At 44.7% G+C, this 17,059-nt stretch overlaps 1 protein-coding gene across 1 annotated transcript in view; it reads right to left on the bottom strand.

The window, feature by feature from the left end:
- The window catches only part of DNTT (DNA nucleotidylexotransferase), a 463,694-nt gene that overhangs the window by 427,619 nt on the left and 19,016 nt on the right, over window positions 1-17,059 (bottom strand). The window contains exon 2 of the mRNA XM_077258544.1: window positions 15,302-15,479. Within this exon, the coding sequence (XP_077114659.1) occupies window positions 15,302-15,479 (178 nt within the window). The remainder of the gene's footprint in view (window positions 1-15,301; window positions 15,480-17,059) is intronic.

Here is a 17,059-nt window from a genome sequence, read left to right on the forward strand (position 1 = left end):
CCACTCTCTCATTCCCCATGTGCTGACTTCTCCCGTCTGTGCTCTCTTCTTTGACATGTCTACCCCATGTGTTATCCCCCTTGTCTGCTGTCTCTCTCCTTCCTGTGCTGTGTTCTCCCTTCTGGTGCTGTCCCGTTTGAGCTGTCTCCCCCCTGTGCTCTGTCTCTCTCACCCCGTGCGCTTTCTCTCTCCCCCATCTGCTGTCTTCTCCTCCCATATCATCTCTTCTTTGACCTGTGTACCCCACGTGCTCTCCCCCTTGTCTGCTCTCTCTCTCCACCACTGTCCTCTCTGTTTCCCTCTTGTGTTCTATCGTTTGAGCTGTCTCCCCCCTGTGTGTCTTCTTTCCTATGTGCACTCTCCCCTCACCCTGTGTTAAAATGAAAGCAAAGTAGGTAAATGTAACATTTTATTAACATGGAAAAATGTATGACAAAGGTGCCTTAATTTACATTGTATCCACATAAGGACAAAAAAACGGTTTTTACTTACCGGTAATAGGATTTTACAGAGTCCACGACAGCAACCTTACGAGAGAGGGGATCCGCCCACCATCTGGACAGGAACCTACAGGATTTAAAGGGGCGGTCCCCCTCACCACTCCAGTTTGTGTTTCAGAGTATAAGGGACACCGCCCATTGAGTTAGTACATAATCATATATACTTAAACATTACTAAATACCATCACCTCTAAAAGAGTGATAACTAGTGTTGAGCGATACCGTCCGATACTTGAAAGTATCGGTATCGGAAAGTATCGGCCGATACCGGCAAAGTATCGGATCTAATCCGATACCGATACCCGATACCAATACAAGTCAATGGGACTCATGTATCGGACGGTATTCCTGATGGTTCCCAGGGTCTGAAGGAGAGAAAACTCTCCTTCAGGCCCTGGGAACCATATTAATGTGTAAAATAAAGAATTAAAATAAAAAATATTGCTATACTCACCTCTCCGACGCAGCCTGGACTTCAGCGAGGGAACCGGCAGCGTTGTTTGCTTAAAATTCGCGCTTTAACTTCCTTACTTGAAGTCCCGGCTTGTGATTGGTCGCGCGCCGCCCATGTGACCGCGACGCGACCAATCACAGCAAGCCGTGACGTAATTTTAGGTCCTTCAGGATTTTAAAATTACGTTCCGGCGTTGTGATTGGTTGCGTCGCGGTCACATGGGCGACGCGACCAATCACAAGCCGTGACGTCATGGGAGGCAGGAGACGCGCGCATTTTAAAATGCGCGCGTGTCCTGCCTCCCGTGACGTCACGGCTTGTGATTGGTCGCGTCGCCCATGTGACCGCGACGCAACCAATCACAACGCCGGAACGTAATTTTAAAATCCTGAAGGACCTAAAATTACGTCACGGCTTGCTGTGATTGGTCGCGTCGCGGTCACATGGGCGACGCGACCAATCACAAGCCGTGACGTCACGGGAGGCAGGAGACGCGCGCATTTTAAAATGCGCGCGTCTCCTGCCTCCCGTGACGTCACGGCTTGTGATTGGTCGCGTCGCCCATGTGACCGCGACGCAACCAATCACAACGCCGGAACGTAATTTTAAAATCCTGAAGGACCTAAAATTACGTCACGGCTTGCTGTGATTGGTCGCGTCGCGGTCGCATGGGCGGCGCGACCAATCACAAGCCGGGACTTCAAGTAAGGAAGTTAAAGCGCGAATTTTAAGCAAACAACGCTGCCGGTTCCCTCGGTAAGGTGCAGGCTGCGTCGGAGAGGTGAGTATAGCAATATTTTTTATTTTAATTCTTTATTTTACACATTAATGTTGTTTCGATACCGATACCCGATACCACAAAAGTATCGGATCTCGGTATCGGAATTCCGATACAGCAAATATCGGCCGATACCCGATACTTGCGGTATCGGAATGCTCAACACTAGTGATAACTAATGGCACACTTCCCAAAGAGTGCAGAAACCAGTGATTTAACTACAGGGGGGGAATGTGCGGGTGCTGTCGTGGACTCTGTAAAATCCTATTACCGGTAAGTAAAAACCGGTTTTCCTATCGCCACGACAGCACCCTTACGAGAGACTTTCAAAGACTAATCACCTGGGAGGGACTACAGCACTAAGTACTGAACGGCCAAAGTCTAAATTGGCCTTACATGATAGATCAAGACGGTAATGATTATAAAAGGTGGAAGGAGATGACCATGTTGCCGCCTTACATATCACGTCTATGGAGACGTCCGTTTTCTCCGCCCAGGATGAGGCCATGGCTCTAGTGGAGTGGGCCTTGATGCCTTCTGACGGAGTCTGACCTTTGGCAGTATAGGCAAGACATATTGCATCTCTGATCCATCTGGCAATAGAACCTTTAGTAACACTCGCCCCTTTTCTTGGATTCTGAAAGGAGACAAACAGAGCCCTACTCTGCCTCCAGGGTTCTGTTTTGTGTAGGTACTCTAATACTGTTCTTCTAACATCTAGCATATGACATTTTTGTTCTTCTGCTGAAACTGGGTTATCACAAAATGAAGGTAAATATATTTCCTGACTCCTATGGAACTTAGAGGCTACCTTCGGTAGATATGCTGGGTCAGGCTTCAAGACTAGCCTATCCTGAAAGACCATTAGATAAGGAGGGTCTACTGACAATGCTTGCATATCACTCACTCTTCTAGCAGAAGTCAAGGCTACTAGAAGGGCCATCTTTAAAGTTAAATTTTTTATGGAGACAGAATCTAATGGCTCAAAGGGGGGTTCTGTTAACGCATCTAAAACCAAATTTAGATCCCATGGCGGTAATCTAACAATATGAACGGGGTTACTCCGATCCATAGCTTTCATGAATCTAGATACCCATCTATTTCCCGCTACATTGCTGTTATATAATGCCCCCAGAGCTGATACCTGGACTCTAAGGGTATTTACCGCCAAACCCAATTCACGGCCCTTCTGTAAAAACTCCAGAATAGCCGGAATTGGAATCTTATCCATAAAGGGCTGTTGGTAAAAGGCAAGAAATTTTTTCCAGATCTTACAGTAAATCTTAGTAGTAACCTCCTTTCGGCTACTTAAAAGGGTAGATATTAAGGCATCAGAAAATCCCCTCCTTTTCAATAATTCCCTCTCAAATTCCAAGCCGTGAGATGCAGAGATTCCACATTGGGATAACGGAATGGACCCTGAGAAAGAAGTTCTGGACTTACAGGCAACACCCAGGGGTCGGTCACTGACATTGCCCTGAGTAAGGAGAACCATGCCCTCCTGGGCCAGAAGGGGGCAATTAGGATTACTCTCGCCCCCTCCTTCCTGATCTTCCTGAGGACTAGCGGAATCAGACATAGTGGGGGAAATGCATAGGCTAGAGGGAAACCCCAATGAATCTGAAGGGAGTCCACTACGGAAGGGTTGTCCGCTACCCGAAGGGATGCAAACTTCCTGGTCTGTCTGTTTTCCCTCGTAGCAAACAGATCTATGACTGGTGATCCCCACAGACCCACTATTTGTTTGAAAACTAGCCAACTTAGAACCCACTCTCCCTGACGTAGAGAATGACGGCTGAGGTAGTCTGCCTGTGTGATGTGTTCTCCTCGTATGTGAACCGCTGAAAGAGAGCAAAAATGAGTCTCGGCCATGTTGAATATGTCTGCGGTGGTGATCATCAGAGACTTTGACCTCGTCCCTCCCTGATGGTTGAGATATGCTACTACTGTCGTGTTGTCCGACTGGACTCTTACATGCGAGTCCCGTAGCAACGGTAGCCATCTGAGCAGGGTATTTTTTTACTGCCGTAAGCTCCTTCCAATTGGAGGACTCTTGGGCTTCTAAGGGAGACCATTGCCCTTGAGTCCAAATATCTCCTATGTGAGCTCCCCATCCTATTGGACTGGCATCGGTTGTGACCGTGTTGTCTGGTACTATTTCCCAACAAACTCCTTTTGACAAATGTTCCATATTTAGCCACCATTTTAGACTGTTTAGAGTGGTGGTAGATAGCCTGAGACTTCCGCTTAACCGACCTTGAAGGCTCCTCTCTGTATCCAGGACTTGGGCTTGTAATACCCGAGTGTGGAACTGAGCCCACTGAACAGCCGGTATGCACGCTGTTAACGATCACAACAGGGACATTGCGTCTCTCAAGGTCAGATTTGGTCTTTTTATCACAGTGCTGACTTTGTGTATAACCTTCTGCTTTTTTTCTTCTGGAAGAAAACACAGCTGATTCTCTGAATTTAGCAGAATACCCAAGAAGGTCTGAATAGTCGATGGCTTTAGTTTTGACTTCTCTAGGTTGACCAACCAACCTAGGTCCTGTAGAGAAGATATTATACAGTTTAGGCGATCTTTACACTGGACAAATGAACTACCCACTACTAGGAAGTCATCCAAGTAGGGTATAACTAATGTATCTTGCTCTCTGACATAGGCCATTACTTCCGCAATGACCTTAGTAAACACCCTTGGTGCCATAGATAATCCAAATGGCATTGCCGTAAACTGAAAGTGCCTGACCTGATCGTTTAAGCGCACCGCCATTCTGAGGAACCGTTGGTGATCTTTGTGAATGGGCAGATGGTAGTATGCATCTTTTAAATCCAGGACTGTCATATAACACCTGGGAAAAAGAAGTTTAGTTGCCGATTTAATTGATTCCATTTTAAAGGCATGGTATTGTAGAAATTTGTTCAATTTTCGTAAATTTATGATGGTTCGAAAGGAACCATCAGGTTTGGGGATTAAGAATAAGGGGGAATAGAACCCTTCTCCCTCCTGATCTTTTGGAACTTCTACAATAACTTCCTTATGTCTCAACATCTGAATCTCTTTTTCCAGGGCCTTCTGTTGGTTTAAGGAACCAGGGGCAGTCAATACAAAATAATCTGAAGGTCTTACCCGGAACTCTAGTTTTAATCCCGACTTAACTATACCCAGGATCCAATTACTGGAAGTTATTTTGACCCATTGAGTATAAAAATGTCTTAATCTGCCCCCTACTGGAAGGTCCGATCTAACGGTAATTTCGCCTACGTCTTGAAGAAGATGATGAGGTGTTGAAGTCTGAACTTCTCTTCTTCGGCTCCGCCGGCTCCCAATTTCGGGTTGAGTAAGGTCTCCGGTATGGGAAACGTCTCTTGAAGGTATTCCTAAAGGTAGGATTGAACACTTTAGGAAAACCTTTCTTCCTATCATCAGCCTTAGCTAGGATGTCATCCAGCACTGGCCCAAACAAGTACTCACCCCTACACGGAATAGTACATAGTTTAGCTCTAGCCTGCGCGTCCCCCTTCCAGGTCTTAAGCCATAAGGCTCGCCGGGCAGCATTTGAGAGTCCTGCTGATCTGGCTGCAAGTTTTAGGGAGTCCACTGAGGCATCCACCAAATATGCCACACCTTCCCGAATCTGGGATAGTGAATCCAGTAATTTGTCACGAGGCACTTTAGTTTTTAGCTGCTCTTCCAGCTGGGCTACCCAGACCATAACCGATCTGGCAGTGCAAGTGCCGGCAATTGCCGGTTTGAAGGCCCCTGATGATGCTTCCCAAACTTTTTTAAGGAACATATCCGCTTTTCTATCCGCAGGATCTTTTAGAAGGCCTACATCCTCTAGCGGTAGGGTGGTTGATTTAGACGTGGAAGCCACAGCCGCATCCACTTTAGGAATTTTAACCCATTCCGCCAGGACTTTATCATCAAAAGGGTACCTTCTCTTTGCTGATGATGGCAGGAAACCCTTATCCTGCTTATCCCATTCTCGCTTAACAAGTTCTTTCACCGTATCCACTACCGGAAACGATTTACGGCTCCTTTGGCACAACCCTGCAAACATTATATCTTGGGTTGACCTTGGCTCCTTGTTCTCCACAACCCCCATGGTGGTGCGAACTGCTTTAACTAGTGTGTCCATTCCATCCACTGAAAAACAAGGTCTCCCCTCTTCATCCGAAGAGGATGGTGATGAGGAACACGAACATTCACCCTCTTGCACAGACGGGCTCGATCCTGGTGATACTTCCCTGGATCTCTCATGCCGACTGCTTTTAAGGGAACTACTAATTTCCTCTCTTATGACTGCCCTGAGGTCTGATGCACGAAGGGGAGCCTCCTCTTCCAAGGTCTGACAAATACAAGTTTGGCAGAGCCTTTTCTGATAACTATCAGGCAAGGGAACCGTACATAAAGCACATTGCTTGTGCTTGGATTTAGCCGATTTCTTGGCCTAAAACAAAGCACAAGGACAGACAGGCCATATCAGCTATTTGGTTCTTTTGAAAACACTCACCAAGGCTGAACTGGATAGTACCGGTCTCTGAGGAGGAGAATCCATACGTGACGTTGAGGCACCTGCCTGCTCCTGCCCCTGTACCACGCTGCTGCTGCTTCTGGAGTGGCTGCTGTCACTCTTCTTGCGCTGGTCAGGCACCTCCACCTGAAGGTGCTCTATATCCGCAACCGAAGACATCTCTGCCGCACATTATCCTGCAGTTACCGCTGCTTAATACCGGCAGCCGCGCCTCCTCCCCCAGCATACCCCGGAAGTCCTACCTTCCACTTCCGGGTCATCTGTATGAAGAACGCTGAGCCGGCGCCGCGCGCTTACAGACGGCCTTGCGGCGTTCACGCGACCCAGGGCGGCCTGCCCGACCCCTGGGAACGCGTACCATACGATCAGACGAGGAGGGGTCTGAAAAAGAACACCCCCGACGCTGCTTCCAGAGTCCCCGATTCTGCCGTTCTCATGGATACCGCGCAGAGGCCTGGTGGACCTGGGTAAGAGAACATCCTGCAGGCTCCCGCCATCCGGACAGGAACCCAAACTGGAGTGGTGAGGGGGACCGCCCCTTTAAATCCTGTAGGTTCCTGTCCAGATGGTGGGCGGATCCCCTCTCTCGTAAGGGTGCTGTCGTGGCGATAGGAAAAACACATTTTATTCTATAATCTATGTCTATCTATTTATCTAAAAATGAAAAACAAAAAGCAGCACAAAATAATCATAGGGTGCAGACGCCTTCCAGGCATGTACCAAACCTTTGCAATAAATCCAAAAAAATGAAGGCAGCACACCAAGCAGCTGAAAATTCACATGTGATTTATTGGCACATGTGCAACGTTTCAGTCCCAAGTGTGGACCTTTCTCAAGCCTATCTATCTACACGGTCAGACACAGACAATTTTTAAAATGAACTTTCTTTCGTGGGAAAACCCCTTTAATGTGACCGGTTTCCTCTGCCTGTAGACACGTCACGCCGGGATCAGCCGAATGATTCACTGCGCCTGTGCAGAATTCAGGCAGGCGCAGTAAATCAGACCGCTGCCATCTTTGTGCAGACAGATAGCAGCGGTCACATTAATACTGCGCATGCGCTCCTCCTGTACAAAGATGGCGGCGTTCAGTGAATCATTCGGCTGATCCTGGTGGCGGCATGTTCGTGATGGTATTCCGCTGGTGGTACCGCGCAAGAGGCTGCGTATGGCGTATACAGTGTGTGTGTGTGGTGCGACGGTGTTCTGCTGGTGCTACCGTGCAAGAGGCTGGTACCAGCAGCAGTTTCCATATTGTGACACCCATCACTTGAGTGTCCCAATATGGAGGTCGGTGAACTTCCGCTGCTTGGAATTCTGGGATCTGGACACATCTGGACAGAACAGGATGTGAAGACATTACAAGGTAAGTATATATTAAGATAATAATATTGCATTGGGGCTAAACACCTGATGACACATACTCTTTAAGTATCCAACATTTTTTTCTTTTCTTATTGCTGCATTCTGAAAGTCAGAATTTTGTTATTTTTCTTTTATATAACTATACTAGCTGTACTACCCGGCTTCGCCCGGGTTAATGACTGCTGTTAGCAAAATAGAATGTGTTAACAAAAATTTATTCTGCACACAAAAACCACAAAACAAATAGATAGAAATGTAATTATTAAAAGGCAAAAACTAAGCAAATAGAAGCATTTCACAACATATATTAGCTTTGTTATACTGAGAATGTCTTTGTTGCCTATATTAACCAATCAGAGCTCAGGTTAATTAACTGTAGCAAAATAGAAGCTGAGCTGTGATTGGTTGCTATTGGCAGCCTGATAAATCCCCAGCCAACAGGAAGCCCTCCCCCCTGGCAGTATATATTAGCTCACACATACACATAATAGACAGGTCATGTGACTGACAGCTGCCGTATTTCCTATATGGTACATTTGTTGCTCTTGTAGTTTGCTTATTAATCAGATTTTTATTTTTGAAGGACAATACCAGACTTGTGTGTGTTTTAGGGCGAGTTTTATGTGTCAAGTTGTGTGTGTTGAGTTGCGTGTGGCGACATGCATGTAGCGACTTTTGTGAGATGAGTTTTGTGTGGCGACATGCGTGTAGCAACATTTTGTGTGTTGAGTTGCATGTGACAGGTTAGTGTAGCAAGTTGTGTGCAGCAAGATTTGTGCATGGCGAGTTTTGCGCGTGGCGAGTTTTATGTGTGGTGCATTTTGAGTATGTGCAAGTTTTGTGTGAGGCAACTTTTGCATGTGGTGCAACTTTTGTACATGTGGCAATTTTTCTGTGTGTGCAAGTTTTGCATGAGGTGAGTTTTCCATGAGGTGAGTTTTGCACGTGTGGCGAGTTTTGCGTGAGCCTAGTTTTGCATATGGCGAGTTTTGCATGTAGCGAGTTTTGAGTGGTGACTTTTGTGTTTCGACTTTTATGTGGCGAGGTTGGTGTGTGTGTGTGGTGAAATGTGTGCTGAGGGTGGTATATGTGTTCAAGCACGTGGTAGTGTGTGGCGCATTTTGTGTTTGTGTTCATATCCCCGTGTGTGGTGAGTATCCCATGTCGGGGCCCCACCTTAGCAACTGTACGGTATATACTCTTTGTCGCCATCGCTCTCATTCTTTAAGTCCTCATTGTTCACATCTGGCAGCTGTCAATTTTCCTCCAACACTTTTCCCTTCACTTTTTCCCCATTATGTAGATAGGAGCAAAATTGTTTGGTGAATTGGAACGCGCGGGGTTAAAATTTCACCTCACAACATAGCCTATGACGCTCTCGGGGTCCAGACGTGTGACTGTGCAAAATTTTGTGGCTGTAGCTGCGACGGTACAGATGCCAATCCCGGACATACACACATACATACATACACACATTCAGCTTTATATATTAGATATACCTGTATGTAATCTCCTGTATATAGTATATACCTGTGTGTCATCTCACCTATATATAGTATATATCTGTGTGTCATCTCCTGTATATAGTATATACCTGTATGTCATCTCCTCCTATACATAGCATATACCTGTGTCATCTCCTCCTGTATATACTATATACCTGTAGGTAATCTGCTCCTGTATATAGTATATACCTGTGTGTCATCTCCTCCTGTATATAGTATATACCTGTATGTCATCTCCTCCTGTATGTAGTATGTACCTGTATGTCATCTCCTCCTCTATATAGTATATACCTGTGTGTCATCTCTCCTGTATATAGTATATATCTGTGTGTCATCTCCTCCTGTATATAGTATATACCTGTGTGTCATCTCCCCTGTAAATAGTATATACCTGTGTGTCATCTCCTGTATATAGTATATAGCTGTATGCCATCTCCTCCTGTATTAGCCCTCGTTCACACGTTATTTGGTCAGTATTTTTACCTCAGTATTTGTAAGCTAAAATGGCAGCCTGATAAATCCCCAGCCAACAGTAAGCCCACCCCCTGGCAGTATATATTAGCTCACACATACACATAATAGACTGGTCATGTGACTGACAGCTGCCGGATTCCTATATGGTACATTTGTTGCTCTTGTAGTTTGTCTGCTTATTAATCAGATTTTTATTTTTGAAGGATACCAGACTTGTGTGTGTTTTAGGGCGAGTTTCGTGTGTCAAGTTGTGTGTGTTGAGTTGCGTGTGGCGACATGCATGTAGGGACTTTTGTGAGATGAGTTTTGTGTGGCGACATGCGTGTAGCAACTTTTTGTGTGTCGAGTTGCATGTGACAGGTTAGTGTAGCAAGTTGTGTGCAGCAAGTTTTGCGCATGGCGAGTTTTGCGCGTGGCGAGTTTTATGTGTGGTGCCTTTTGAGTATGTGCAAGTTTTGTGTGAGGCAACTTTTGCATGTGTTGCAACTTTTGTGCATGTGGCAATTTTTCTGCGTGTGGCAATTTTTCTGCGTGTGCAAGTTTTGCGTGTGGCGAGTTTTGCACGTGTGGCGAGTTTTGCATGTGGAGAGTTTTGCGCGTGGCGAGTTTTGAGCGGCGACTTTTGTGTTTCTACTTTTATGTGGCGAGGTTGGTGTATGTGTGGTGAAATGTGCACTGAGGGTGGTATATGTGTTCGAGCACGTGGTAGTGTGTGGCGCATTTTGTGTGTGTGTTCATATCCCCGTGGTGGTGTGATTATCCCATGTTGGGGCCCCACCTTAGCAACTGTACAGTATATACTCTTTGGTGCCATCGCTGTCATTCTTTAAGTCCCCCTTGTTCACATCTGGCAGCTGTTAATTTGCCTCCAACACTTTTCCTTTCATTTTTTCCCCATTATGTAGATAGGGGCAAAATTGTTTGGTGACTTGGAAAGCGCGGGGTTAAAATTTCACCTCACAATATAGCTTTGACGCTCTCAGGGTCCAGACGTGTGACTGTGCAAAATTTTGTGCCTGTAGCTGCGACGCCTCCAACACTTTTCCTTTCACTTTTTCCCCATTATGTAGATAGGGGCAAAATTGTTTGGTGAATTGGAAAGCGCGGGGTTAAAATTTCACCTCACAACATAGCCTATGACGCTCTCGGGGTCCAGACGTGTGACTGTGCAAAATTTTGTGGCTGTAGCTGCTACGGTTCAGATGCCAATCCCGGACATACATACATACATACATACATACACACACACACACATTCAGCTTTATATATTAGACTAGCTGTACTACCCGGCTTCGCCCGGGTTAATGACTGCTGTTAGCAAAATAGAATGTGTTAACAAAAATTTATTCTGCACACAAAAACCACAAAACAAATAGATAGAAATGTAATTATTAAAAGGCAAAAACTAAGCAAATAGAAGCATTTCACAACATATATTAGCTTTGTTATACTGAGAATGTCTTTGTTGCCTATATTAACCAATCAGAGCTCAGGTTAATTAACTGTAGCAAAATAGAAGCTGAGCTGTGATTGGTTGCTATTGGCAGCCTGATAAATCCCCAGCCAACAGGAAGCCCTCCCCCCTGGCAGTATATATTAGCTCACACATACACATAATAGACAGGTCATGTGACTGACAGCTGCCGTATTTCCTATATGGTACATTTGTTGCTCTTGTAGTTTGCTTATTAATCAGATTTTTATTTTTGAAGGATAATACCAGACTTGTGTGTGTTTTAGGGCGAGTTTCATGTGTCAAGTTGTGTGTGTTGAGTTGCGTGTGGCGACATGCATGTAGCGACTTTTGTGAGATGAGTTTTGTGTGGCGACATGCGTGTAGCAACATTTTGTGTGTTGAGTTGCATGTGACAGGTTAGTGTAGCAAGTTGTGTGCAGCAAGATTTGTGCATGGCGAGTTTTGCGCATGGCGAGTTTTATGTGTGGTGCATTTTGAGTATGTGCAAGTTTTGTGTGAGGCAACTTTTGCATGTGGTGCAACTTTTGTACATGTGGCAATTTTTCTGTGTGTGCAAGTTTTGCATGAGGTGAGTTTTCCATGAGGTGAGTTTTGCACGTGTGGCGAGTTTTGCGTGAGCCTAGTTTTGCATATGGCGAGTTTTGCATGTAGCGAGTTTTGAATGTAGCGAGTTTTGAGTGGTGACTTTTGTGTTTCGACTTTTATGTGGCGAGGTTGGTGTGTGTGTGTGGTGAAATGTGTGCTGAGGGTGGTATATGTGTTCAAGCACGTGGTAGTGTGTGGCGCATTTTGTGTTTGTGTTCATATCCCCGTGTGTGGTGAGTATCCCATGTCGGGGCCCCACCTTAGCAACTGTACGGTATATACTCTTTGTCGCCATCGCTCTCATTCTTTAAGTCTTCATTGTTCACATCTGGCAGCTGTCAATTTTCCTCCAACACTTTTCCCTTCACTTTTTCCCCATTATGTAGATAGGAGCAAAATTGTTTGGTGAATTGGAACGCGCGGGGTTAAAATTTCACCTCACAACATAGCCTATGACGCTCTCGGGGTCCAGACGTGTGACTGTGCAAAATTTTGTGGCTGTAGCTGCGACGGTACAGATGCCAATCCCGGACATACACACATACATACATACACACATTCAGCTTTATATATTAGATATACCTGTATGTAATCTCCTGTATATAGTATATACCTGTGTGTCATCTCACCTATATATAGTATATATCTGTGTGTCATCTCCTGTATATAGTATATACCTGTATGTCATCTCCTCCTATACATAGCATATACCTGTGTCATCTCCTCCTGTATATACTATATACCTGTAGGTAATCTGCTCCTGTATATAGTATATACCTGTGTGTCATCTCCTCCTGTATATAGTATATACCTGTATGTCATCTCCTCCTGTATGTAGTATGTACCTGTATGTCATCTCCTCCTCTATATAGTATATACCTGTGTGTCATCTCTCCTGTATATAGTATATATCTGTGTGTCATCTCCTCCTGTATATAGTATATACCTGTGTGTCATCTCCCCTGTAAATAGTATATAACTGTGTGTCATCTCCTGTATATAGTATATAGCTGTATGTCATCTCCTCCTGTATTAGCCCTCGTTCACACGTTATTTGGTCAGTATTTTTACCTCAGTATTTGTAAGCTAAAATGGCAGCCTGATAAATCCCCAGCCAACAGTAAGCCCACCCCCTGGCAGTATATATTAGCTCACACATACACATAATAGACTGGTCATGTGACTGACAGCTGCCGGATTCCTATATGGTACATTTGTTGCTCTTGTAGTTTGTCTGCTTATTAATCAGATTTTTATTTTTGAAGGATACCAGACTTGTCTGTGTTTTAGGGCGAGTTTCGTGTGTCAAGTTGTGTGTGTTGAGTTGCGTGTGGCGACATGCATGTAGGGACTTTTGTGAGATGAGTTTTGTGTGGCGACATGCGTGTAGCAACTTTTTGTGTGTCGAGTTGCATGTGACAGGTTAGTGTAGCAAGTTGTGTGCAGCAAGTTTTGCGCATGGCGAGTTTTGCGCGTGGCGAGTTTTATGTGTGGTGCCTTTTGAGTATGTGCAAGTTTTGTGTGAGGCAACTTTTGCATGTGTTGCAACTTTTGTGCATGTGGCAATTTTTCTGCGTGTGGCAATTTTTCTGCGTGTGCAAGTTTTGCGTGTGGCGAGTTTTGCACGTGTGGCGAGTTTTGCATGTGGAGAGTTTTGCGCGTGGCGAGTTTTGAGCGGCGACTTTTGTGTTTCTACTTTTATGTGGCGAGGTTGGTGTATGTGTGGTGAAATGTGCACTGAGGGTGGTATATGTGTTCGAGCACGTGGTAGTGTGTGGCGCATTTTGTGTGTGTGTTCATATCCCCGTGGTGGTGTGATTATCCCATGTTGGGGCCCCACCTTAGCAACTGTACAGTATATACTCTTTGGTGCCATCGCTGTCATTCTTTAAGTCCCCCTTGTTCACATCTGGCAGCTGTTAATTTGCCTCCAACACTTTTCCTTTCATTTTTTCCCCATTATGTAGATAGGGGCAAAATTGTTTGGTGAATTGGAAAGCGCGGGGTTAAAATTTCACCTCACAATATAGCTTTGACGCTCTCAGGGTCCAGACGTGTGACTGTGCAAAATTTTGTGCCTGTAGCTGCGACGCCTCCAACACTTTTCCTTTCACTTTTTCCCCATTATGTAGATAGGGGCAAAATTGTTTGGTGAATTGGAAAGCGCGGGGTTAAAATTTCACCTCACAACATAGCCTATGACGCTCTCGGGGTCCAGACGTGTGACTGTGCAAAATTTTGTGGCTGTAGCTGCTACGGTTCAGATGCCAATCCCGGACATACATACATACATACATACATACACACACACACACATTCAGCTTTATATATTAGATGATGACTTGTTTTTGCAGGTTTTGATATATTTTCTCATCACCATTATTGACAATGTTTATTAACTCATTCTGGTGAAGTGAGAACATACATTTCACCATTTATTTTGGTTTTATTTTTGCGCATTTTACTATAAACTTTGCTTTTACTTTCTAACTTAGTCTCACTTGGGAACTTAAACTTCTATAAGCTGGCAAGCCTGGCCTGCACCATATAAGGCCGGAGTCACCCTCAACATATCAAAAATCCTTACCCCTGTAAGGAGACCAGGGTCCAGACGGGACTTCTACACTTATGGGTAATTATCCCGTTTATTTACCTATAATACTTTGGATTACGTGCACAAAGACATATAGTTATTAACTGACTAACTGTTTATATAAATGCACTATTTGCAAAATCGCTATATATTAGGCATATGCACTTAACACTTTATAGTAATATGGACACCTTGTCTTTTTGCATAATTCCTTCATCCTGCTGTGATATTATATGTCCCGTTCTGTATTCTTGTGTCTTTCTTTGCATCCATGGATGTAGTCGCATTGATGATAAAATCCATATACTTCATTTTTTTGTAATATTATGAATTTTTAATGTACAAACCAGTGTTTGATTGTTTAAATAAATATTGTTATTTTTGTAATATATTGGCAATTTTTGGACTCTTTCTTTCTCCTGTGATAATACAAGAAACCTTGTAGGGCAGAAAATGGAGGGTCTGAGGTTCCAAAGCAGACAAGACATCTTGGATGTGTGGACTGATGGACGAGTCCTAATTCTTTCACATCATTTTTGAACTTAAATTTTCATGTTTAAAATTGGATAAAATATCTGTAATTTCTGTTGTGAGTTTGTAATGAAACTGGTAGCAATATGGTTAACGTCTTGAGCTAAGGAAGAAACCCATTTAATTAATAAAGTGAGCAGCCAGTGTTGGGAGTAATGGGCCATGGTTTATAGCATGACCAGAGCTTAAAGGGGGATTCCAGGGGTTTATATTGACATCCTGGCTCTGCTGTTTATTCTTTAGGGCACCGAGGCCCATATTTAGTACTGTTGCTATGCCAGAATATTTTTTTACACAAATTTTAAGAAAATGTATTGTCTAAGAAATGTTTGCTTCACTATCCAATAGCCAAGTGTCTAGGAAAGGGAGCTTGATTTAGCGGGTGTAAAAATGCACACTAGTTCTTATTGTTAAATGCGTTTTTTATAGGTGCAAATTATTGGTCTAAAGTTTACCAAGAATATATAAGAATATGATTCCAAAAACATGTAATGAGCTTTACCTGCTGCAGCTGATGTCTGCGTTCAATTTTTATGGGGTATCCAGCTCCCATGCATTCTGTGAACCAAGAGATATCCAGAATCTGATAACCATTTGCTTCAGTCAGTTTTGTGGATTTCAGCCACTCCAAAACTTCATCCCCAGAATTATTCTCAGCCACAATGTGAGTTACTGAATCTCTGCAAGACAAATAATAAACATGATTGTAACATAAAAAAATATATATACTGTATATATTGTGATGCAGTGACCCCCGTGGCAGCTAGGAGGTGCTGTGTGTTCTCCTCGGGATATGCATGGAGGAGTATCTGTTGTTGTAATGGTGGTGAAACAGCAACTGGCAGAATTGTAAGTGGCCAATATGTGTCGCAGAGGGAGTCTGCGTTGTAAGTCTGATGTAATGTTGTTGTTCTGGGACCTGTAGTCCTACAAGTGTTTGGTATAGTTGTGAAGGGAGACTTACTAGGCAAGTTATGAGAGATGGGCGGGTCAAACTAGCCACACACACAGACTCCCACCTGTGGGAGTGGTTACAGCTTCATAATGTGACCAGGGTGTGGGTCACATCGTCGCTGAGTGTGGACCTGAATGGTCTATGCTGGAAGGTCCTGGAGAGCCTATGTGTTGGGAGTGTCGTCTCCCTGAAGAGCACGTGGTGGGGCCTTAGACCTGGTGGCCTGGGGTGTTGGACAGATGTCCTGAATAGCACCTGGACAAGTCACATGCCTGTGTGTTGGACGGTCCCATGTGGGATGGACGTCCTGAATAGCGCACTGAGTAACCTGTGTTGGAAGTCCTGGGAGTAGGCTTTCTGAAGAGCACAACCTGTGTTGGATGTCCTGGGAGTAGGAATCCTGAAGAGCACATGCCAGTGTGTTGGATGGTCCCAGGTGGGATGGACATCCTGAATAGCGCACAGTGAAACTGGGGTCCTGGACGGTCTGTGTTGGAAGCTTCTGTGAGTGGAGTCTTCCTGGAGCACCTAAGAGACTGTGGACCTGGATGGTCTGTGATGGGGAAGCTACCGTCCTTTGGTGGCTCTGGACTGACTGATGTGTGCCGGCCAGGCAAGTTGGTGAACCCTGTAAGGCAGTTTCCCCAGGAGAGAGGAATGAGAGCTCCCATAAGGTACCATTGACTGTTGGTGCTTGTGATAGTCTATGAACTGTCTGGTCTCCCACGGTAACTGAACAAAGTGAGGTTCAGCGTGTTTAGAGACCGCGACCCAATGTCATGTGCGCTATATGACTAGGGACATTGGTGAACTGTTCGGCATACGGACACCCATGGTAACTGGATGAAGTGAGAGGTCCAGCATGTTTAGTGCCCATAAAGCTGAATATGAAGTGTCTAAGATAAAGCTGCAATTTAATGTCACCGGTTGGTGCCTATTGTGTTCCATGAAGTGTAATGACCTGTGAATGACCTGGTTTATGATGCCATAATAAACCGTATAGACTGTGTTTAAGTGAAAAAACGTGCCCGTGTGCTTGAATCCTGTGCCAAGCGAGTGTCCCCCAACACATGCGGTAAGCGCAATCTTACAATATATATATAATCTTGTGCTTAGCTGTTTGTATCAGATACATTCTGCATTTAGACTAAGAACCGTTAAAGGAATTGGGAGAGTGGCAGAATACAGCGTCTAGGCAAGACTTAGGGCTTTGTAGTTTGTTGCAAAATATATAACTGCTGCACGTCACCACATTCTTTTTTTGAGTGGGGTGAAAAAAATCACTATATTGTCATCCATAGAGTA

The sequence above is a fragment of the Ranitomeya variabilis genome, chromosome 4 (genome assembly GCF_051348905.1).
Source record: "Ranitomeya variabilis isolate aRanVar5 chromosome 4, aRanVar5.hap1, whole genome shotgun sequence".
Taxonomy (NCBI): Eukaryota; Metazoa; Chordata; class Amphibia; order Anura; family Dendrobatidae; genus Ranitomeya; species Ranitomeya variabilis.